The 23,255-nt window shown below is 51.1% G+C and overlaps 1 protein-coding gene across 1 annotated transcript; it reads right to left on the bottom strand.

The window, feature by feature from the left end:
* Positions 1–139: 139 nt before the first annotated feature.
* Positions 140–19,378, bottom strand: LOC150059459 (solute carrier family 22 member 1-like). Its single transcript, XM_090337873.1, has 11 exons — positions 18,844–19,378; positions 10,540–10,643; positions 10,065–10,219; positions 9,417–9,585; positions 9,120–9,234; positions 8,834–8,940; positions 6,060–6,274; positions 4,599–4,707; positions 3,183–3,295; positions 922–1,021; positions 140–458 (listed from the first exon to the last, which is right to left on the bottom strand). The coding sequence occupies exons 1-11, from the start codon at positions 19,252–19,254 to the stop codon at positions 386–388; spliced, it is 1,671 nt and encodes a 556-aa protein (XP_090193999.1). The 5' UTR covers positions 19,255–19,378; the 3' UTR covers positions 140–385.
* Positions 19,379–23,255: the final 3,877 nt, after the last annotated feature.

Here is a 23,255-nt window from a genome sequence, read left to right on the forward strand (position 1 = left end):
AGACACCTGCACACGCACACAGGGGGTTCAAACAATAGTTATTCCAGAAAAACAATCACCAAGGCTTTTTCGTTCTTATATCAATATTTAAATTCAATTGCATCGTCACAATGTTTTAAGGAATTAAAAGGGCAGGACCAACAGGACCAATGGTTCTTTACTAGACAGAAAAATAAATGGACAAAAGTTTGACCAGAACTCCACAGGATTTAAAAGAAAGAAGACAGTCAGACAAGTACACTCAGGCACTCTTTAGAATGGATGTTTGCTGGGGGAGGGGCAAGTATGAGGAAGAGGACAGGAACAGGAGAGCTCCGAGCACGTTGGGCATGTCTTCCACAGCACAACCCTCTTGGGCTGGGTTGCTCAGCTCCCAGGGGGCCTTTCAGGCCCCTGTGTGTTGGGACATCCGCACCTGCAGGTAAGTCTTGTTCTCCTGGCCTTTGGTCTTGGCTTTCCTGTAGCAAGCAGAAATGAAAGATAAATGTCAAGATGAGGAAAAAACCCAAAACCAAATCAACCTCTGGATTAAATTAAACTAAGTTGTGGAATATCTGGACAGTGAAGAGAACAAAAACCAGCTGGGCACTGCCCCATTTGAAATGCGTGCACTCACGTACCCCCCCCCCCCCCTCTCTCTCTCTCTCTCTCTCTCTCTCTCTCTCTCTCTCTCTCTCTCTCTCTCTCTCTCTCTCTCTCTCTCTCTCTCCCTTCCCCTCTCTTCCTCCCCCTCCCTCCTGTCATCAATGGTCACTGAGTCATGCTTGGGTCTGTGGCATCTCTGGAGGCAGCATCAAGTCATACAAATGTCTGGACACTCTCAGAACCATGAAGATGAGCAGAGGGAGTGCCGGATGGAATTATGACCCTTTTCAGAGGGCAGGAACCAAGCCCTCCCACGCCAGCCCTGCAGGGCTTCACCTCCCCAGGTTCTCAGCATCTTCCACTGTCTCGGGCAGCGATACCCCCTTGGTCTCAGGAAGAAGCAGTGTCATTGTTCCCGCAGTCAGGCCTAACACACCTGCAAAGGAAAGCCATGCCAAGTGGAGGTGACCACAGTACACACCCCACCCAGACAGGACATGGGGGCACCACTTCCTGAAAAGATGGTTGGCAGCAGCATGCAAAAGGAAACATTGCTTCTACCACAGAAGCATGACAGTGATGTGCAAGGGTGATATGAAAGTCAATCTTAACTACATAGATAATGGATTGGCTGGTGGATGGCGCAGTGAGTGCCTCTTCTTACGACTCTTCCTGTCCCCTCTCTCTTACTCTCTTTTCCCATCGTCCTCCCTCTCCCTTCCTCCCTCCCCTGTTTTTTTCCCTTGCATTCACCCATGTCAGGGTGCCAGACCATTCTCTGTAAATGCCCAGCTATCCCACTCTCTACCAAGTATGTAAGCAGGCTATGAAAGCACGTGCTCAGTCAGGTTCAGGAGAAGGAGTCAGAGTCCTCTGGTCTTTCACAGGTCTTTTTCACTAGTAAGCTGACATACAACTTCAATTACCCTTTGTCTCCTGGAATCTATTCTCTATTTTTCCTTTAGATGGGGTCTTACTGTGTGGTTCACACACCCCACCTCCCAAGGGCTGGGGTTAGAGGCATGCCCCATCACACCACCTCTCCTTCCATTTCTAAGATCCAGAAGTCAAATTCAGCATCATTTCCAGCAACTGAATGCAGAAGAGTTAGGAACTGAGTACAATAGGTCTACCTTATTTGTGAATCTATCATCATCACAGTTTTGACCAGAAATAGCCTAAATAGACCAATGAAAGAGAAATTCCAGCCGGGTGTGATGGCTCATGCCTATAATCCTTGCTACTCAGGAGGCTGAGATCTGAAGATCAAGGTTCAAAGCCAGCTCAGGCACAAAAGGACCTGAGGACTCTCAACTCCAATTAACCTCTAGAAAACAGAAAGTGAGGCTTGGCTCAAGGGTAGCCTTGAGCTAAAGAGCTCAGGGACAATGCCCAGGCCCAGAGGTAGGGCAATAGCCTTGAACTGAAGAGCTCAGGGACAGTACCCAGGCCGAGTTCAAGCTCCATGACCCACAAAAGAGAAAAGGAAAGAAAAAGAAAAGAAAGAAGTTTCAAAACCCAACATTTTAAATCCCCTCATGCGTGACACAGCACAGTGGACATGAGACCCTTAGTCCTGCATTATCATCATTGTTGTGATCTGCTCAGTATCATCTTGTCTTTAATCTTATAAAAATGTGTTTCATTGGGCCAGGAGTGTGGCCTCGTGGTAGAGTTCTTGGCTAGCATGCACAAAGCCCTGGATTAGATTCTTTGGTACCACATACACAGAAAAGACCAGAAGTGGCACTGTGACTCAAGTGGCAGAGCACTAACCTTGAGCAAAAAGTGTCCAAGGACAGTGCCAAGGCCCTGAGTTCAAGTTCCAGGACTGGCAAAAAATATGTGTCTCAGAAAGCAAATGGCATCCAAAAATCAGGGTAAAAAGCTAATGTAAAGCAATAAAGTGACAATTCTGGCTCTGTTGGAAGACTTGTATTCGGTAGAAGTTGGATGGCACTGCGGGAAAACTTAATCAAGCATACACAGACTTTAAGATTCAGAGTAGCTTGAACCAACATCCCATTTTTGGTGAGCAGCAGTAATTGTTTTGTCAGTAGTGTTGAGGTTTTCGTGTGGGTTCTAGTTGGGGAAGCTCAGAATGGCTGTACATACAGTGTAAATGCACAAGTCTGTCAGCCTTTGTCCTATCGGATGAGTGGTTGGTTCTGAGCCAAAGGATATAAATCTCTGGCCACAGGGGCCTGCAGTTTGGCCTGGTGGTAGAGTGCTTGCCTAGCATGCACAAAGACCCAGGTTCGATTCCTCGGTACCACAAACATAGAAAAGCCAAAAGTGGTGCCCTAGCTCAAGTAGTAGAGCTCTAGTCTTGAGGAAAGCCCAAGAACAATGCATAGGCCCTGAGTTCAGTCCCCAGGACTGGTAAAGTTAAATAAGTAAATAATGAATTAATCTCCGCCCACATCCTAGTGAGATCACCTAAACTTTCCCAAGAAGCAAGGCAGAGGAGTCGGAGGACAACCACCAAGCAAGCGCCATCCTCCAGTCCCTTCCACACTCAGCTGCTGAGCATTCATTCATTCCAGGCCCGTCTGCAGGCTGGGGTGCAGGAGCGAGAAACACTCGTGGAGTCTTACCAAACAAAACGAGGGGCAAGGCCTCCCACGCCTCCATCAGCCTGAACACCAGGAAGGGGGCGAAGATGCCACCCACGTCACTCAGGGCAGAGCACACCATCATCCCGAGGTTCCTGGGGAAGCAGGGAGACATGGAAGATGACGTTCTGTCACTCCGTCTCGCAAATGTCAGCCAGACCCCGAGCCATGTTGACCCATGGGACATGCGACGCCAGCACGCGGGGTGAGCGGGTGGTGCACGGAGCTCAGCAGGGATCCGAGGAGCCACGCAGACCTAGGCTGGGCTAACGTGGGTGGAGGCACGAGCTGCCCATTGTCCACGCATCTGAAAGACAGAGTCTGCCTCTTCTAAGGATATTTAGCCTTAGGTGTGCAGTTCTAGAATCGCTGGAAGCTTGATGTGCACAGCACATCCCTGTTCTAACCCTCAACTCTGTCCCACTCTGGCCCAGGGTTGAGGTCTGCTGTCCCATAGGGGGGAAAAAACCCACAACAGGAGTCTGCTGAGACCCAGGCTCATAACAGTCCTAGGACCCTGGGAGCGGAGTCAAACCAGGTCTGACTGATCTGCACCAGAGTCTCTGAACAACCAAGGCATTGCCCGGCTAGCCAGCAGTGATCTGTGGAGGAGGGGGGAGGTAGAGGGGAGGACAGTGGGCCCACAGCTTCTGCAGCATGGTGACAAAAAGGCCTAATTGAAACAACTTAGGAGAGAAAAGATGTGTTCCGTTCTCGGATTCAGAGGTCTCCATTGGTGGTCACGTACTCACCACTGTGTGCAAGATTTCGTGACAGAGAGGCCATAACCGAACAAAGCTGCCCACCTCATAGCAGCCAGAGAGATAGAGACACAGGCAGACAGACAGACAAAAGGGCAGGCGAGTGGAGGCAGAGGGATAGCATTTGGAAGCAGAGATGTGGCTGGAGGTGGGGGTGGAGGCAGAGAGAGAGAGACAGGCTAAGGAAGCCACTTTCGGCCCCCTCCCCACCTCCACCCTGCAGTGACCCACTTTCTCAAACCAGGCCCAGATCCGAGTCCCACCAGCTCCCAATAATGCCATCAAATCACGAATCTAAAGGGTGACATTGTCCAAAAAGAAATGTGCTCAGTCCCCAACATGTAACTGTAATCCTTCTGTACATCACCTTTGTAACAACAATGACAAATACCTAAAAAGGGACATACACTGGAATATTATTCTGACTTCAAAGGGGTGATTTCTGTTACATGCTCCAAAGCAATGGCCCTCCAGGTGATTTGATAAGGTTAATAAGCCGAACAAAACGGCTAACACTGGAGGACTCACTTATGAATAAGTGGGTTCCTACAGGATTAGATGAGCTTCTCACAGCACCCCCCAATATCCCCATTGCCTAACCCAGCCTGTCTGGCAGGCAGTCCCTTGGGTGCCCTACCTGATGAATGTGGGGTACAGCTCGGCATTCACCAGGCAGATTATCTGTAACACAATAGTGACCCCCATCCGGGCAACACAGGCCGCCGCGGTGCTCAGCCAGTGCAGCTCTGCAGAGGAACACAGAGAGAAGGACCCCCTTGTCACTCACCTGTCCAGCCCGGATGCTCAAGAGGTGACTTCACAAGATCTTGGGCCCAGTACCCTGCCAGGATTCTGCCCAAGTGACTCACAAAGCCAACAGCACAGAACACAAGCAATAAAGAGGAAAAGGGCACCTCTGCCTGGGTGTTTACCGAACAATCGCAAAGGCAGAGTTTGTGAAAGGCAGTTGATATCCTGCAATTACAAGTTTAAAAAGTCAAGAGTTATTATAGCTTGAGTGGTAAAGCACCAGTACCCAGTGAAAAGATGAGAGAGAGAGAGACAGAGAGAGAGAGAGAGAGAGAGAGAGAGAGAGAGAGAGAGAGAGAGACAGAGACAGAGAGACAGAGACAGAGACAGAGAGAGACAGAGACAGAGACAGAGAGAGAGAGATCTTACAGTGTAAGATCAAGTTCATGGGGGGACAGAGTGGGGGAATACCTAGAATCCTCTTGCATCTTAGGGAGAGGGAAGCTGTATAAAATGTCCTATTTTTTTTTTTAGAAAGCTGTCGGGCGGTGTAGACTGAAACTACACCTGTAACTGTACCCCCGGGGAGATGGCTCACAGCTGGGTCCCCAAGAGAACTGACAACACAAGAACTCAAGAGTATGGTCACCACAGCGGAAGGGCAATGGAAGAATGGAACAGCATGTGACAATCAACGGTGGACAGGCGTGCGGTATGGTGTTTAGACGAGGGGAGGCTGCACAGTAAGGAGCTGGCACCTGCAATCCCAGGGCTTAGGAGTCAGAGAGGTAGAGGATCTCAGCTTGAAGCCAGGCTAGGCAAACACGTAAGACTCTGATCAAAAAAACAAATAAAGCACAAAGGGCTGGGGTTGTATAGTTCACGGGTTAGAATACCCAGCCAACAAGCACAAGGCCCTGAGTTCTAATGTTTCAAATATCAAACATTCAAGCCACTCTGCCACGTGAGAACATGGCTGATCCTCACAGACGACCGAGAAGGGACCAGCAAAACGAAAGAGTACATTCCACAGAGCTCCACGCGTGGGGTTCAGAAGTGGCCCTGCTGCTCTGTGGCCGAGGTCACACACAGGCGGCGATCCCGAGGGGGCACTGATCGGACGGGACTTCAGGTCGGGGGAGAAGGCTGGGGGGCCTGGAGTCTTTCTCTGCTACCAGGGCGTCTGGGTGGCTAAAGATTTACGGAGTCGTTAGTCATACAAAACAAAGCGCCTTTGACATACTCGAGCCGCATACCTGTCTCGGTTCCTGCTCCGGAAGCTGATGGGGACATTTCAACCTCTCCCCACCACCCCTGTCTGGGCAGACACGGAGCCCGGACTGCTCACCCTGGGGGATGAAAACCATGAGGAGACTGGCCGCCCCGGCTGCCATGTTGGCCACGGCCATGGGGTAGATGCGGCCCAGACGGTCGATGGTGAGCAGGAGGAAGAGGGCCGCGGGGAACTCCACCAGCGCGGAGAACAGGAAGTCCAGGTGCAGGTTTCCACTCGTGGCCCCCATGTGCATGATGAGGCCTTGGTACAGCACAGAGCAGGTGAACCTGGATGAGAGGGCAGCCCCGTCAAAGGCGGGCAGGCCCTCCAGCGGAGCGCCCTGGGGGAACGTCTTCCCTGGTGCCAGCCTGCCTCCTGCCAGCATCCCACACCCGCTGGGAACCTCAACGGCTCCCCAGAGACAGATGGGAGATGGCAGCGGGGACCCAGCAGGAGCAGCGTCCAGCTGCTTTGCAAGCTGTGTGGCCCCACGCACATCACAACGCTCTCTGGGCCTGGTCTCGTCCTGGTGCACAGGACAGTAGCAGTACCTACTGCATCGGGTCATCTTGAGAACTGAGCTCCTGGACAAAGGGCCAGGCACAGCTCGGGCACACAGTACACACTCCGTGAACTGCATTGTCATCGCTGCCTTCACCAGTGGCCGCCTCCTTCCAAGGTCAGCATTCCAGAGCAGACAGACCAAGCCCAACATGGCACGCACGGCCCGTCCCCCCTACCCTACGCATGCATCCCGTCACTTCCTCCCATCCACCACACAGCCCCCCACCCATACTTGAGAAAATCAGCAAGGTTGCAGAACATGGCACAGAGCCCAGTGACCAGGCCGCCTAACTCATTCAAGTCACCATTCGAGCTCCTACGCGGGTACAGGACCTCAGACTTCCAGTCACAGGTGTTTGAGAAAGAATGGGGTGGGGGAAAATCACACTTCAAGTTCAGCTGGTGGCCGAGGGGGGATGCGGGGAGAGTTAGCAGGACTCCATCTCAGCCAATAAAGAACTGAGTGTAGTGGTCGGCATTTGTCATCTCAGTTCTGGCAGGAGGAATACATAGGAGGATCGCGGTTCTCGCTGGTTTATGTAAAAAGTGAGATCATCTCTCAAAACTCTCAAAATAACTTAAATCGCAGGCTACGATGGTGTAAGATTAAAATCCTAGCTACTTGGGAACTAGACATAACAGGATCATTGTTCAAGGACAGCCTGCTCATTAAAAAGCTCCCGGAACTCCATCTCCACAAGGGCGGGGGGCAGGGGCACACTGCTGTTCCCCTAGCGGTGGGAAAGTGTGAAGGCTGGACACAGGGGAACACATACATCACCCCAATATCACCAGGCAGCAGAGAAGAAGCTGAAAGCCTACATCACCCCAGCATCAAGCAAGACCCAACCTGGGAAATACCCAACACAGAGACAGGAGGCTGGAGATGGGGCTCGAGAGGTAAAATGCTTACTTAGCAAACAGAAGTCCCTGAGTTCAAATCCTAGTTCCAGGAGAAAATGAAAGACATTTCTTGGTTATCCCAGCATGCAAGATGCTGTCAGCCTCTCAGCTGCTCAGGGCCAGGTCACAGAGCCTGGAGGGCACATGTAGCGGGGAGGCTAACAGGGAGGAGAAGCAGAGGGCTGAGGGCTCGGCCTGCCTGGAGAAGCAGGGTGCAGCCTGAGGAGGGAGTGTGATGAGAAGCAGCAGGAGACAGCTGGTGGGACCTACCCGAGGGCTGCGTGTGAGGGGACCACACAACCCCGAGGGGAGAATTGAGGGTACAGCTGGGACAGACGATTTGTTCGGGAAGGCGGGGGCTGACCCCCTCAAAGCCACACTGCGGTACGTCAGGTTTGCAGAGGCTCGTGGTGTAGCCAGGCACAGGGCCCCAGAGCTGGCAGAGGGAGGGGCCAGGGCCCGGAGCCCAGGGTCTAAAGAACGTGGATGGATTCTGGGGAACAGTGGTTAATTATTCAACTTGCAGGCAAATATTGACAGCCGGCCAGGCCGCACCAGTTCAGTCAAACTTGGGTGAACTTTTGACAAGTGTAACAGGTGAGGGGTGTGCCCACCCCCCGCCATCTTGAGAAAACCAGGGAGCATGGCCCAGGGGAGAGCGCCGACCCAGGCCAGGCCAGGCAGGAAGGTGGTGGCACTTGGAGACTGCTAATTTCAGGACCAAGAATTCACACTTCTCACAGCGGGGCCCTCGAGGGTGCTGTTCCACATGAGGAAGGAACTGGGCAGGGGGAACTCAGCTCCCCTCCAGCCTCTAACACCAAGTCAAAGCCTGGCTGGTCCCAGGGGCACCGTGTGGATTGGTCACACTTCACTCAACACGGACTTCTCACTCAGCAAGCCTTTCCGACAGGAATGAGCTTTCTCCTTTCTTGACCTTGTGTGTGTGTGTGTGAGAGAGAGAGAGAGAGAGAGAGAGAGAGAGAGAGAGAGAGAGAGAGAGAGAGAGAGAGAGAGAGAGAGAGAGAGCGCAGAGACTTGAACTCAGGGCCTGGTGCTCTTCCTAGTTTTATGGGGTTTTTTCCCCCAGTGCTGGTACTCTACCCCTTAAGCCGTAGCTCCACTTCGGCCTTTGGCTGGTTAATTGAAGATAAGAGTTTCCCATACTTTTCTGCCCAGGTTTCAAACCACATCCCTTAGCTCTGTCTCCCAAGTAGCGAGAATGACAGGCACGAGTCAGGTGCGGCACAGAGGGCTCTCTGAGAACGTTTTGGCTCAACCGCTCCCTTCCCCTTCTCTCCTCCTGCAGGACCTGGACCCACAGCTCCCTGAGTTTGCCCAGCACACAGCCCCGCGCGGGGCACGTAGGAAGGCCTCACCAGAGGTACATCAGGATGCAGGTGTGCTTCCTCAGCTTCGGTGTGCGGAACAGGTCTATGAAGGAAGGACTCTGCTTCTCAGTGGTGTCTTCCTCGACAGAGAGCATCTGGGGGGGCCATGTGGTCAGTTCACCTGGGCTGTGAGCCGGGGAACCCCAGCGATGGCTCCCACGTGGACAAGGCCACGCCCCACTCACCCCACTAGCCATCAGCTCCAGAGGCATCTTCCAGATCCTACCCCAACCCCAGGCCCCAGGTGCCAGAGGCCCTTTCCTGGCCAAGTTACCTTCAGATCGGCCGGAGGCAGCTTGCCATTCTTCCGGGCGATGTGCTCCATTATCTTCCGGGCCTGCGCATTCCTCCTCTGTGACAGCAGCCATCGAGGAGACTCGGGCAAGCACCTGCCGACACGGCCACCGCCATGGGGCGCTTTCTCCCAGTGAACCCCTCCCGGAGCAGTGTGGAGACTCCAGAGCAGCCCACCCTCCTCTGGGGACACCAGGGGGCAGCCGCCTTCATCCCCCTGAGTGTGGACTCACTCGGAGAGGAGCCAGCCTCTCTCTAGGATGCGGGGGGACATTACCAGTAGTAGAGCGAGAAGAGGAAGGTGGGCAGCGACATGGCCAGCTGCAGCCAGCGCCAGTGTGGAATGGCGTAGGCCACGCCCGTGAGCACCACCAGCCCGGCCGTGAACGCCATCTGATACAGGATCCCCACCAGTCTTCTGTAGCCCGAGCCCACGAACTCCGTGACTGCCGTGGAGAGGGGGTCACAGTGAGAAGTGAGGCCACCCCCTCTCCTCCTCCTCACCAGGCTACCCTCGCCCTGTCCACTCCTCAGCTTCTCTCCGTGGGTCCCCCAAACCACAAACAGCTAGGCCCAGCGATCCTGCAGTCTGCCTCAGGCCCCGGGCTCAGTGAGCTGGTTTTGGCTCAGCCCAGGGCCTCCCTGGTCCTTGGTCAGGGGCCATCCTCTCCCCGGCCCCCTGAACCTCTCCTGCCCAGAAGCTCCAGGCAGAGCTGGACAATCTTCTAGGTCCAGGAGTGTCCCTTCACTTAATGGCCATCTTCGGGTTCTACTGGGGACCTGCACTGCTCAGATTGGAGGGCGCCATAGGCCTCTGATTCTCAACACTCCCCCCCCAGTGCAATCCACTGCCCACCTTTCCCCACGCCCCTCCCTCCCCGCCCCCAGCCTGGCGGGCCTCGGCAGCCCCGCCCTGGACAAGTACTCAGCGTGTAGCCGGCCATCCAGCTGCCCTTGCTGACCAGTCCCTGCAGCAGACGGAAAAGCAGGATGGACGTGTAGTCCTGGGCCACCGCGGTCAGCACGCCCGACACGGCAGTGACCAGTGAGGTGACCAGGAAACACAGCTTCCGGCCAAACCTGCGGACAAGGAGGCAGTGAAGGATGGGCAGGACTCTCTCGCCCGCCGGCCCCGTGCCCTCTGCTTCCCCAGCATCCAAACTCAGGGAGCTAAGACAGAACCCTTGCTTCCTGCACCACCACGGCACACGTGTGCTGTGTCCCCTCCTCGCCACCCACCCCGGTGGGCGAGCTGCTTACCTGCCCCGGCACCCACCCCCTCTGCCTTTCCCCCCAGCGCCCCACATCTCATCTCCACCGCCTCCTGCAATAGAAGGATGCCCACCGGCCCTGCCCTCCACCTCTGCCCGGGCCACTCTCCTCGCAGCACCCCAGCTCACCTGTCTGCAATGAGGCCGATGGCCAGGGAACTCAGGAAGAAGCCCAAGTTCACACCGGACTGAAAGAGATCCACCTTCCAGGCGTCCGAGCACACCAGGTTAAACTGCCAGCCGCGCCATGTGGGGACAGAGTGGGTAAATGAGAGCGGTGAGAGCCTGGACCCCACCCCGTCCTCCCTCCTGCCCCGTGCGCAGCTCGTTCACCTGGCCATGTCATAATTTGTTCCTATCACCTCCTTCTAAGACACGATTCTGGCCCTTCTGTAAACCAGAACTCACTCCTAACCCATGCTAAGGAAAGCAGCCGGGGCCAGGTGTCAAGAGTGAGAGCTGGTGTCATGGACAAGGCCTCCTTGGTGGGGAGGGGGCAGGAGGGGGGGAGGATGGCTAAACAGAAACCACAAACCAGTCACAGCTGCCAGGAGAGCTTGCTTTAAAAAATTAGTCAAGGGCTGGGAACGTAGCTTGGTGGCGGAGTGCTTGCCTAGCAGGCATGAAGCCCTGGGTTCGAATCCTCAGTACCACTCACACAGAAAAGGCAAAAGTAGTGCTGTGGCTCAAGTGGTAGAGTGCTAGCCTGGAGCAAAAGAAGTCAGGGACAGTAGCCAATGGGGTAGGGGAGAATAAGGCCAAGGACTTTTCCAAAAGAAATGCAATGCGACAAATTATGAATGCAATGAAAGAAAGACATGTTTTCTAGAGTTGGGGTTTTTTTTAAAGGTATTAGTGATCCTGTGTTCAGTTAAAGAATTCCACCAGTAGCTGAGGCATAACTAGTGGTTGATGTCACCCGGGAAGAGCAGGAAGAGCGGCCAGAGTGAGAGGTGACACAGTAGGGCCTCCTTTGGCTGGTGCATCGTGTGGGGAGGGTGGGGGTGTGAGAGGAGAGAGGAGACTCAAAGTCCCACATGCAGCCACTCCAGATAAGGAGGTCCTGGGAGGAGACACAGGAAAGGACAGGCAGCTGGGGGAAGCCACTAGCTGTTCCCGTGTGGTTCCAGGCCTGAAGAAAAGTAGGGAAGGAGCTCTCCCCAACCCAGGACACAGGTGACAGTGCACATGCCAGGACCTGGGGTGAGGCCTGTGCCATTTCTTCTTTGGAGCTGAGTGAGGTGGACAGGAGAGCAGACTACTGGCACAGACTGCCTGGCTGCCTCCCTTCCCGTGTCTCTGACTTGCTCCATGTGCTTTATGGCTCAACCTACCCTGAGGAGCACCACCTGGGTGACAGGGAGAGTCACTTAGCAACTTTGGGCCTCAGTTTCCTAATCTGAAACTTGAGGGCTGCAGGGAGGCTTCAGACACAGGAGAAAAGTTTTACTAAAGAGAGATACATGTTCCTTTAAAACGCAGGATCTATTCGCCCGTCCGGTTTGGATGTTGCTGTGGATGTGAGCCAGGTCTTGTCCTGGAACAGGGGTCAAACACTCCAGCAGGAAGACCTGGAGCTGTCCGATGGGATGAGGAGCACTGTTCACGTGAGGTGAGCACCCTGCATCTGTGAACCAGGGGGAAGACCCTGCAGGGCCACCGGACTTCACCCCCCTCCACTGTCTCGTGCCCAGACCCTGCTGTCTTCCTCAGAGGGCAGCTCCCAGAGCCCACAGATAGGCTCAGTCTTCCTCCCAATCTCTCTTCAAATCCCAGCATTCACTGCCAGTCACCTTTCGTGTCAGAGCCACCTCCTGATCACTGGTTGCTGGTTCTCCTGCCTGCCCGAGTTCTGCCACGAGCTCATGATCTGTCAGATCACCCACAGGTGTTAACTGGCCTCTCCACACTCCTAGACTCCACCTGCCTGCTCTCTCTTGGTAGCCTGCACCCATATCTCCCAAAACAATGTCCTGGGTGTCACCACGTCCCAAGGGAGAGGAAGGCACAGGGAAATGGCATGGCGTCTCTGCTCTCCTCCTCAGCTGTGTGAGGTGGCATCCTTGTGAATTGTTTTGCTCCTGCCCGTAAAGGCCCTGGTTGCCTGGGACTGTGTGCGAGTGCAGCCACCGTGCCTTTCAGATCCGCTGCTCTGGGCTGTGCTGAGCCAAGGTTTCTAGAGCCCTCTTGCAGCCTGGCAGCCCTGCCAGGTCTCCGTTCCCCACTTAGCCCAGCCCCAACATCCCAGGCACATGGTGCACCTGCAAAGACTGACCTGGCAAAGGCAGGGATGCCTGGAGCTGGCTGTGCCTGCTGGGATTTCACCAGGGCAGGGCAACGCTTCCTGGCTCAGCACACAAAACAACAAAACAATGTCCGCCATCTTGCCTCATCTCTAGAACTAGCCAGGGGCCTTGGTGAAATGCCTGTTTTTTTCAGACTCTTCCTCAGTAGAGGCAGAATTCCTCACACTCCGGGGCGGTCTCACCTTAACCTCACCCTGCCTGAGACTAGATACTGGATGCTGGTGACTGCTAGGGTTTGGGACTGAGGGGGCTGGAGGCTGAGGCTGTGGCTGATGGAGAACTTGGAGGCAAAAGCCAGGGGACATTTTATTCTTTCCCCAGGGACCGAGTCACTCCAATCTCAAAGCTTTGGGGTAGGAGCTAAACTTGGTGTTAATCAAAGTCATTCTGTATCCTTCCATAAGCAAGTCTCGAAATCCAAGTTAAAAATTAGTCTGCAGCCTGGATTAAGAAACAAGACCCATCCATATGTTGCCTCCAAGAGACAGGCCTCAATGCCAAAGACAGAAACAAGCTCCAGGTGAAAGGATGGAAACGAATTTTCCACTCCAATGCACCATGCAAAAAGGCAGGAGTTGTAATCTTAATCTCTGACAAAATTAACTTCTCAGTAAAATCAGTACATAAAGATAAAGATGGCCACTACACATTAGTGTACAATTTATAAACAGAAAATTATAGTTATAAACATTTACTCCCCCAACACTGGAGCACTCACATACGTCAAACAAACTCTCTTAGAATTACAGAACAAGATAGACTCAAACATAATCATAGTGGGAGACTTCAACAGGCTACTCTCACCAAATGACAGGTTAACTCAACAAAAGTTAAGCAAAGACACCATCGACTTAAACGACACCATAGCCCAGCTGGGCTTAACAGATATACACAGAGTCTTCCATCCAACGGCAAAACTTTATACATTTTTCTCAGCAGCACATGGAACACACTCCAAAATAGATCATATAATAGTTCATACAGAAAACTTAAGTAGATACAAGAGGACTGATATAATCCCATGCATTCTATCTGATCACAGTAGAGTCAGACTAGTTCTGAACTATGCATTCAAACACTTGGAAGATGAACAACACACTTCTGAATAACTCCTGGGTGACAGATCAGATCAAAGAAGAAATTCAAAACTTTCTTGAATGTAATGACAATCAAGAGACTTCACAAAGGAACTTATGGGACACAGCAAAGTCAGTTCTAAGGGGCAAATTTATCGCACTAGGAGCACATATTAAAATGGCAGAAGAAGAGCATGTAAATAATCTAAAAAAGAAATTGAAACACCTAGAGGAGCAAGAAAAAGTTAATTCTAAAACAACTAGAAGGACAGAAATAACAAAAATAAAATCAAATATCAGAGATCAAAATAAGATCCACTATACACAAAATTAATAAATCAAAAAGTTGGTTCTTTGAAAGAGTCAACAGAATAGACAGACCCCTGGCAAGATTAATCAAAAAGAGGAGAGGGGAGACTCACATAAACAAGATTAGAGACCCCACGGAAACAATCACAACTGATTCCCAAAAAATTCAGTCCATAATGAATAAGTACTACCAGGGCCTAAATTCAAAGAAACAAGAAAATTTAGTAGAAATGGATGATTTTTTAAATAAATATAGGCTGCCCACATTGAACAATGAAGAGGCCAACAAACTGAACAATCCAATTTCATAATATGAAATTGTGGAAGCAATCGGGGAAATGCCAACCAAAAAGAGCCCAGGTCCAGATGGTTTCACTGCAGAATTCTACAAGACATTTAAAGATGAAATAACACCTATACTCTTGAAACTTTTCCGAGAAATAGAAACAGAAGGAGCAACACCAAACTCATTTTATGAAGCTAATATTACTCTCATCCCTAAACCAGGGAAAGACCCAACACAAAAAGAAAACTACAGACCTATCTCTCTAATGAGCACAGATGCAAAACTCCTCAGTAAAATACTAGCCAACAGAATCCAGAAACAAATTTTAAAAATTGTACACTACGATCAAGTAGGCTTCATCCCACAGATTCAAGGCTGGTTTAACATTTGCAAATCAATGTAATACATCAATAGAGCTAAGGATAAGAATCATATCATAATTTCCCTGGACACGGAGAAGGCATTCGACAATATACAACATCCATTCATGTTGAAAGCACTAGAAAAAATAGGAATAAGAGGTACATTACTTAAAATAAAGCCATATATGACAAACCTACAGCCAGTATTATACTAAATGGTGAAAGACTGGAAACATTTACCTTAAAATCAGGAACTAGACAGGGATGCCACTCTCTCCACATCTCTTCAATATAGTGCTGGAACCCTTAGCCAGAGTAATAAGGCAAGAAAAGGACATCAAAGGGATCCACATAGGGAAAGAAGAAATTAAACTATCCCTATTCTCAAATGACATGATCCTCTACTTGAGTGACCCAATAAGTGCCACTCCCAAACTCCTAGAATTAATAAACCACTTTAACAAAGTGGCAGGATACAAAATCAATCTTCAGAAGTCAGTAGCTTTCTTGTACACCAACAATACAGAACCAGAAGGCCAAATCAAGAAAATGATCCCATTCGCAATAGCCCCCGAAAGAATAAAATACTTAGGAATTAACTTAACCAAAGATGTAAATAATTATTTAATGAAAACTACAAAAACCTAACAAAAGAAATTAAAGAGGACACTAGGAAATGGAAAGACATCCCATGCTCATGGCTAGGGAGAACCAACATAGTGAAAATAGCCATAATGCCAAAATTGATATACAGATTCAATGCAATCCCCATCAAAATCACAAAGACATTCTTTACTGAAATAGAAGATAGAATCCAAAGGTTCCCATGGAACAAGGAAAGACCTAGAATAGCCAAAACAATTCTAGGCAAACAGAGCAATGCTGGTGGTATTACAATACCAGACTTCAAACTCTACTATAGAGCCATAATAACAAAAACTGCTTGGTATTGGCACAAAAACAGACCAGAAGATCAGTGGAACAGAATAGAAGACCCAGAAATAAAACCACATACCTATAGGCAACTTGTATTTGACAAAGGAGCCAAAGATATACAGTGGAACAAACACAGTCTATTCAATTATTGGTGCTGGCAAAACTGGGCAGCCACATGCAGAAAACTAAAAATTGAGCCTAGCCTTTTGCCATGCACAAGCATTAACTCAAAGTGGATCAAAGACCTCAGTGTCAGACCAGAAACCATGAAGCTGCTACATGATAAAGTAGGAGAGACACTGGAACTCATAGGCACAAGCAAAAGATTCCTGAACTGAATCCCAGGGTCACAACAGATTGGAGAGAGACTCGATAAATGGGACTACCTAAAAATAAAAAGTTTCTGCACAGATAAAAGTATAGCTACTAAAATAGAAAGACAGCCAACCAACTGGGAAAAGATATTCATCAACAATACATCTGACAAATGCTTAATATCCAGTATCTACAGGGAACTCAAGAAACTAATCCCCCCCAAACCCAACAAACCATTCACTAAATGGGCAAGGGAACTAAAGAGAGACTTATCAGAAGAAGAGATTAAAACGGCAGAAAAGCATATGGGAAAATGTTCATCATCCATGGTCATAAAGGAAATGCAAATAAAAGCAACCCTAAAATACCACCTTACCCCAACAAGAATGGCCAAGAGTTTGAACTCAGACAATGACAGATGCTGGCGGGGTTGTGGAGAAAAAGGAACCCTCTACACTGCTGGTGGGATTGTAAACTAGTTCAGCCACTCTGGAAAGCAGTGTGGAGGATTCTTAAAGAACTGAAAATAGACCTTCCCTATGATCCCGCCACACCACTTCTGGACATCTACCCTGAACATCATAACCCAAGATATGATAAAGACACCTGCTCAGCTATGTTCATCTCTGCACTATTCACAATAGCCAGGTGACAGAAGCAATCCAGATGCCCTACTGCAGATGAATGGATACAGAAAATGTGGTATATATATACAATGGAATTCTACATAGCCAACAGACAAGATAAAATAATGGCATTCGCAGGGAAGTGGATGAATCTAAAGCGAATCATGTTGAGTGAGACAAGTTAAGACCAAAGGAACAAAAGGCGCATGGTATCCTTAATATGTGGCTATGAGATCCAAACAGTGCAAAAGTGAGGACTCAATATTTGCGTACCCAATGATATGGACATAGTATGGGAAATATAAACACAACTATATAGACATAAAACTTATGACTCTATAGACATAATGTTTTATTACATTGATTAATACATATCTATGATATTCAAACCCTTAGCCTAATTTTGATTATGTTCTACAAATTAAGAGCCTGTGATTGTATATTGAGATCCCTTCTTGAATACTTGTTTGTTAAATGCATCATTTGAAATGTGAGGTAAAAATCAATGTTAATAAATTCTTTAATAAAAAAACAAATAAATAATAAAAAACGAGTCTACAGGAATAACAACAGAGAATTTTCTAGTCATAATCTTCAGTTGAGGATAAAGAATAGAGCCAGGGTAATTTGAAAACAGAAGGGAGAAATAAAATGGTATATAACTCTTGTACACTAGCCAGTTCTCCTTTTATTACCCTCCTGCCCTACTGTGCCAGTCCTTCGAATGGACATTGGTATCTCAGATGAACCCACATCCTTCAAACTCAGCCAAAAAGGGACAAACTCCTTTTACTAAAAGAAGCTCCCTCATGACCCTGACGATATGAGGTACCAGCACACTTAAATTCCCTCCTTCAGTGCCCTGAGAGCTGGACACTTGTAAAACCCCTTCTGCCTCCTCTGCTGCCATATGTCACCCTTTTCTGCCCAAGGGCCCAGCCCAAGGTGCAGCACCTCTCCCTGTCTGCACCCCAGAACCCTCTGACAAACTGGGTCCCTCCCCTGGCCCTGGCCTGTGCAAAGTCTGTACCTCTTACATCATGCCGTCGTTACCATGACAACCACAGTGACTGACACTTCTCAGCCAGGCTCTTTAATAGGCCTCTTCAAGCTCCTCCCACTTCCTGGAAAGTCTCCAATCTCACCACCATCTTGCTTCAGACCATTCACCAGGTCCAGCTAGAAGCATCCTGTTCCTCTTCCTAAATAACCATCCAACCCTTTCACTTGGCACTAAGGTAAGGTTGCCAGACTTGGCAAATAAAAAAGGAGGGTGCTCATTAAATTTGAGATAAATTATTAGTATAAGTATAGCCCATGAAATATTTCTATTTGCAACCTCAGTCTAGTAAAAAAAAATAATAATTCAAGATATTCAACATAAACCTCTCTTTAAAAATTATATTATATTGCCAGGCACAGTGTTAAATGTCTCTACTCCCAGCTATTCAGAGGCTGAGGAATAAGAATCATTTTAACCCCAAAACTCAAGACCAGTCTAGGAAGCATAACCATTCTACCTCAAGACACGGAAAACAAAACCAGATGGATAACCTATGCTTTTACTAACAATCACAGAGAGATATGTGTTCAACAGCACAAAGGCAAGAGAGCCCAGTGTCTCACACACACACACACACACACACACACACACACACACACATACACACACACACACAGGCTTCACTTCATGGACAGCCCTGTGGTGCTGTGGAAATCCACAGACAAAAGAGAAAAAGGAGGGTGGGGGCCCAGCCCTGGAGGCGCGGGCCTAGGGGAGGCTGGCACTTCAGGTTCCAGGTTAGCTTGGTAGCACCAGGCTATTGCTAGCATGGCATCGTGACATGTTCAGGCCTGTCCCCTCCGCTTTGTGAGTAAAGGTCTATAAAGAGGGGAAATCTAGTAACCAGCTATTTTACCAAGACAAGTCCCATGAGACCCCACAGCACCAGGCAGGGGAAAGCAGGGCTCAGAGTGAGAGCTGCAGCCTGGGGAGGAGCAGGGCCGTGGCCTGGGGGGCAGAGGGGGGAGGAAGCTGACTTTCCACTTGGAGGTCAGATAACAGGGGCACCGACTGGTGTGAGCTCTGTGGGTCTCTGCTGGCTCCTCTGCCACCTGCCAGGTCGGTGATGTGAAACTGGACAGCAGGCATGGCTTCCTATTCCCTTCTCACCTCAAAGGCCCCAAGTGACCCTCAAATGCAGAGTCCATCCCTACCTCGGTGACGATGGAGGAGCCGGGCGTGTCGTACACCCAGCCATGCTGACAGGGCCACAGCGGTAGTTGGCTCCGGTTGGCAGCCAGGCTGGCCAGCGGGTCCACACAGCCGAGGGCGCTCTGGTTCCAGTCCACCTCGTACTGCATGCACTGCTGGAGATGGGCCTCGCCCGCGGCCCCCAGGCCCGGCACCGTGTAGTTCAGCTCCTCTGCCAGGCTCCAGCCACATCGCTGGCTCAGCTCCGCCACCCCGGGGCTCCGGCAGTGGTGTTCGGGGGTGAAGCCCAGGAAGACGATGCCCACGTAGATGGGGGCTAAGGCGGCGGAGACCAGGCATAGGAGCAGGAAGGACTGCTTCTGGAACCAGCCAAACTCTCCCACCTGGTCCAAGATGTCATCCACACTGGGCATGGCTGGGCGATGCCTGCATCAACTGAGACCTAACTGTGGGCTGTGGCAGCATGCAGTGGATCATCCAAAGGTTTTCTGCAAGGGGGTGGCTTGAAATCAGGTTGTTGTCTAAGCAAGATACATCTGGGCAGTAGCCAGCTAGAAATAACCTTTTGCCCAGTGGTACGGGCATGAGGACGAGGGGAGGAGACACACGGCAGGCCCACTGCCCCCTTGTTTGTTTTCCTGGCCAGCACTGGCACTCACCTGCACAGTGAGAAGAGAAGGCAGGTAAGCAGGAGCACTTGAAACTTACCTGCATCTCTCAGGGCCCTTATCAACTCCTTAGTTATAAAAAGAGCCTTTTACAGTGCATCTAGATCAAGGGCCACAAACTGGTTGGGTGTAGCTGCATAGCGTCCAATCAAGGAGTCCCCTGCACTACCCATCTGGTTTGGGCAGACCCCTCCTTCTCCAGACCTGGCAAGGGCATGATGTGTTATTAGTTTTCCAGAACACGGTTCTGCACGCCTTGAAGGACGTTAGGGCCAGCAACTCATGGCAGAGGAGCAGTGAAAGAGCACAGCCAAGCCACTCAGCAACTGCCTGCCCTGTCGGAGTGGTACTGGGGCCACATTACAGGCTATCTGACTCATTCTCACCACAGCCTTCAGTAGGGGGGAGAAGGTGGAAAGAAGTCAAAATGCCTGGCAGCCAGAGCATTATTGAATTTGAACTTTCTTATGACCTGGTTCAAGGCCTTGTGCACACGTGTGTGTGTGTGTGTGTGTGTGTGTGTGTGTGTGTACGAGTTCCTTAGTTTTTTTGCTCAAGGTTGGTACTCTACCACTTGGGCTTCAGCTCTGCTTTTGGCTTTTGGGTGGTTCATTTGGCATAAGAGGCTCATGGACTTTCTTGCCTCTTAAAGATGGCGTCAAACCAGGCTCCTCAGATGTCAGCCTCCTGAGTAGCTTGAATTACAGATGTGAGCCACTGGCACCTGGCAAGATCACTTGACTCTTTCAGCCTCTGGCTGCCCGGTCCTGGGGCAACAGGGATGGACAGGCCCCCATTCCACGTGGCTCCTTGTCTCACAGACTTGCAAAGGAACCATCGCCAGTGCTGCAGGAGCCAACAGGGGCCATGCAGGGCACAGCAGATTCCTGTGGGGGCCCTGGCCCCGCCTCCTGGTGTTTGTGCCTTGTGCTGTGCAGAGCTGTGATTTGCACAATGCAATGACAAATGTGTGGAGTCACCCTAGTCAATATGTCCTGGAACACAGACACCTCTCCTCTCTGCAACTCTCCCCCGCTGGCCAGATGAAGCACACGTCCTGGGGGGGCTTGCCCATGGCCAGTAGCCGAGGGTGCTGATGGATGAGACACTGAGACTCCAGGTGCCATAGCTGCTGGGATAGAAGCCTTTCATCTCTGTTGGGATGAGTCCAGGTTCGAGCCCAGCCCGCCACGCCCCAGTCCACGTAGCTGCAGCCAGCCCAACCTCCGCTCAGGTCAGAGGCAGCCCCGTTCATTCCCAGGCCCATCCCGGGCCACCTAAGCCAGGGAAACACAGAGCTCAAGTCTGCTCACCATGGGCAAAGACGGGAGCCAGATCAAGCCAATGGCCTCGATTCTGGAAACTCCCCATCCTGGTTAACCAACACGACCTGATGAGTATGTGGGGCTGACCAGGTTGTGCAATCAGTCTACAATAGTACACAGATGCCCAGCAATCTCCAGCAAAGCCACATTTCCCAAGACCCACCTAACACCCATCCAGGTGCCCGCAGGCTTGAGCTCCTGGGCACAGGCTGGGCCACGTGGACATACATGAAACACCTCAGGGGGCTTGGGCCTAGAACTGAAGGAAGCATCAAACCCCTGCCAGCCTGAAAGCACCTTGCCCTTCCTGGTTTCAGCCCTGGGAAGGCGCAGGGGGGTTCTTCCAGGGACAAGTACACCCAGGCAGGTGGATCCAGACAATTTATAAGCCACTTGTTCCTGAGACTCTCCTTTGCTCCGTGGAATGCAGGCTGGCACTGTGACCCAGCATTCTGGTCCCACCAGCTGCCACAGCCACCGACATGTCCCATTCCAGGGGCAGGAAACCTCTCTCCCCACAAGCTTTCTTCTGCAACAGTGCTCCATCTGGGCATTGCTGTGGGGAGAGAGAGCTCTGAAGGGAGCCCCAGTACCTTTCTGCAGCACCTCCAAATGCCACGTCCCCAGAAGAGGGACTGCAAATGCCCAGGAAGCAGCTTGGGGCAAAGGCCTTGCTTGCAACACACCCGGGGTAGCCAGCGGGGCCCTCCCCCATCCACCAGCTGCTCCTGGCTCCTTTATTCCACTCAGGACAGCGGCTGGCCTGGCCCCTCCTCACTCAAGGGGGACCCCAGGCCTTTCTACTGCTTGCCCCAGGCACGGAAGCGCCTTGCTTGGCCCTGAGCGGTTCCCCCAGTGCATGGCTCCAGTCTGCAGAGACCTGTACAGAGTTCCAGGGCAACTGGCGTGGAAGGAAAGCGACCAAGCACTGTGACCCCCTGAGAACTGAGCACATAGGGGGACAGCAGAGGGTCCTTGCTGAACACCTGCCTCCTGAGCTGACGAACCCCTGAGCTACCACCTTCCAGGTGACAGTCCAAGGCCAGGAGGAGGCGGGTTCGATGATTTGGCTATGGTTTGTTCTGCCAAATTCATGTCAACACTTAACTGCCAGGATGAGGCAACTGAGACATGGAGAAGCATTCAGAAGTGTTTGTGTCACAAGAGCCCCTCTCCCTCAAAGGGGTTAAGGCTAACTAGCATGGGTTAGTAAGGACAAGAGAAAGCTCATCACTTTCCCCCACCCAACCCGTTCCCTCCACCTTTTTACACGCAGCCACTCACCAGTCCTTACGACTTCTGCTATAAACAGAAATTGCACAACTTCTCACCAGCATCGTGGGCTTGGACTTCCCAGGCCCTACAGCCATAAGGTCGAAGAGGTCTCTTTTCTTTATACCATTTCCAGCCTGGTATTTTGTTTCAGCAAACTAAGATAGCAGGTCACCTACCCTTGGTATTGGGTCTGGCTTTAGGTCAAATCTCAGTAAGTCAACTGTCTTGAGCCCCCACACTGTGACAAACCCTGAAACTGTGTATCACCAAATGTCCACTAGAACTAATTCGAAGTGGAACTCGCCTGGCCTAGGATAGCTGACCCAGGTCTGGCTGGGTCCAGCAATGAGATGGGATAGAATCAGATACAGGGGCAGGAGCAGAGGCCACACTGACCTGGACAGAAAGGTGAGCCAAACTAGGGAGGCCCAAGTCTGTCTCCTCTGGCATGGGTTGAGATACAAAGGCTTCCACTTTTTTTTTTTTTTTTTTTTGCCAGTCCTGGGCTTGAGCTCAGGGCCTGAGCACTGTCCTTGGACTTTCTCAAGGCTAGAGCTCTACCACTTGAGCCTCAGCACCACTTCCGGCTTTTTTTTTTCTATATGTGGTACCGAGGAATCGAACCCGAGTCTTCATGCATGCTAGGCAAACACTTTAACCACTAGGCCAAACTCCCGGCCCCAAAGGCTTCCACTTTTATTCCTTGTCACCCCTTTATACCAGGATGACATCGGGTGGAACCATTCATCGAAGTGTGTTCTCTCTACACCAGGAGCGCCGAAGGAACATTATAAATCCTACTGGATGCGTAAAACACGAGGTGGCCAGAGAAGCCCTTTCCAACCTGACCTCCCCTTTCCTGTCTGCCTGTCAGTGATGGCACTGCCATGTCCACCCCCCTCCCCAAGGCATGGGACCTCAGCAGTGAACCCTGGTCCCTCCAAGGCTCCCGTTGCCCTTGGGACAAGCCCAGTCCCCCCACCTGGAGACTCACCCTGAGGGCCTCATCACCTCCACCCCTCCTCTGCTGGGCTTCCACACAAAACCATTGGTGTCTCAGGGGCATGCCGTGCTGTGGCCCGGCTCCTCTCACTGGCTCTGGTGACTTGGTCTTCATTTCCAACAGAAAGAACGATGACAAGCTGG

Source organism: Megascapheus bottae, chromosome 8 (genome assembly GCF_031878675.1).
Source record: "Megascapheus bottae isolate mThoBot1 chromosome 8, mThoBot2.hap1, whole genome shotgun sequence".
NCBI classification, from domain to species: Eukaryota; Metazoa; Chordata; class Mammalia; order Rodentia; family Geomyidae; genus Megascapheus; species Megascapheus bottae.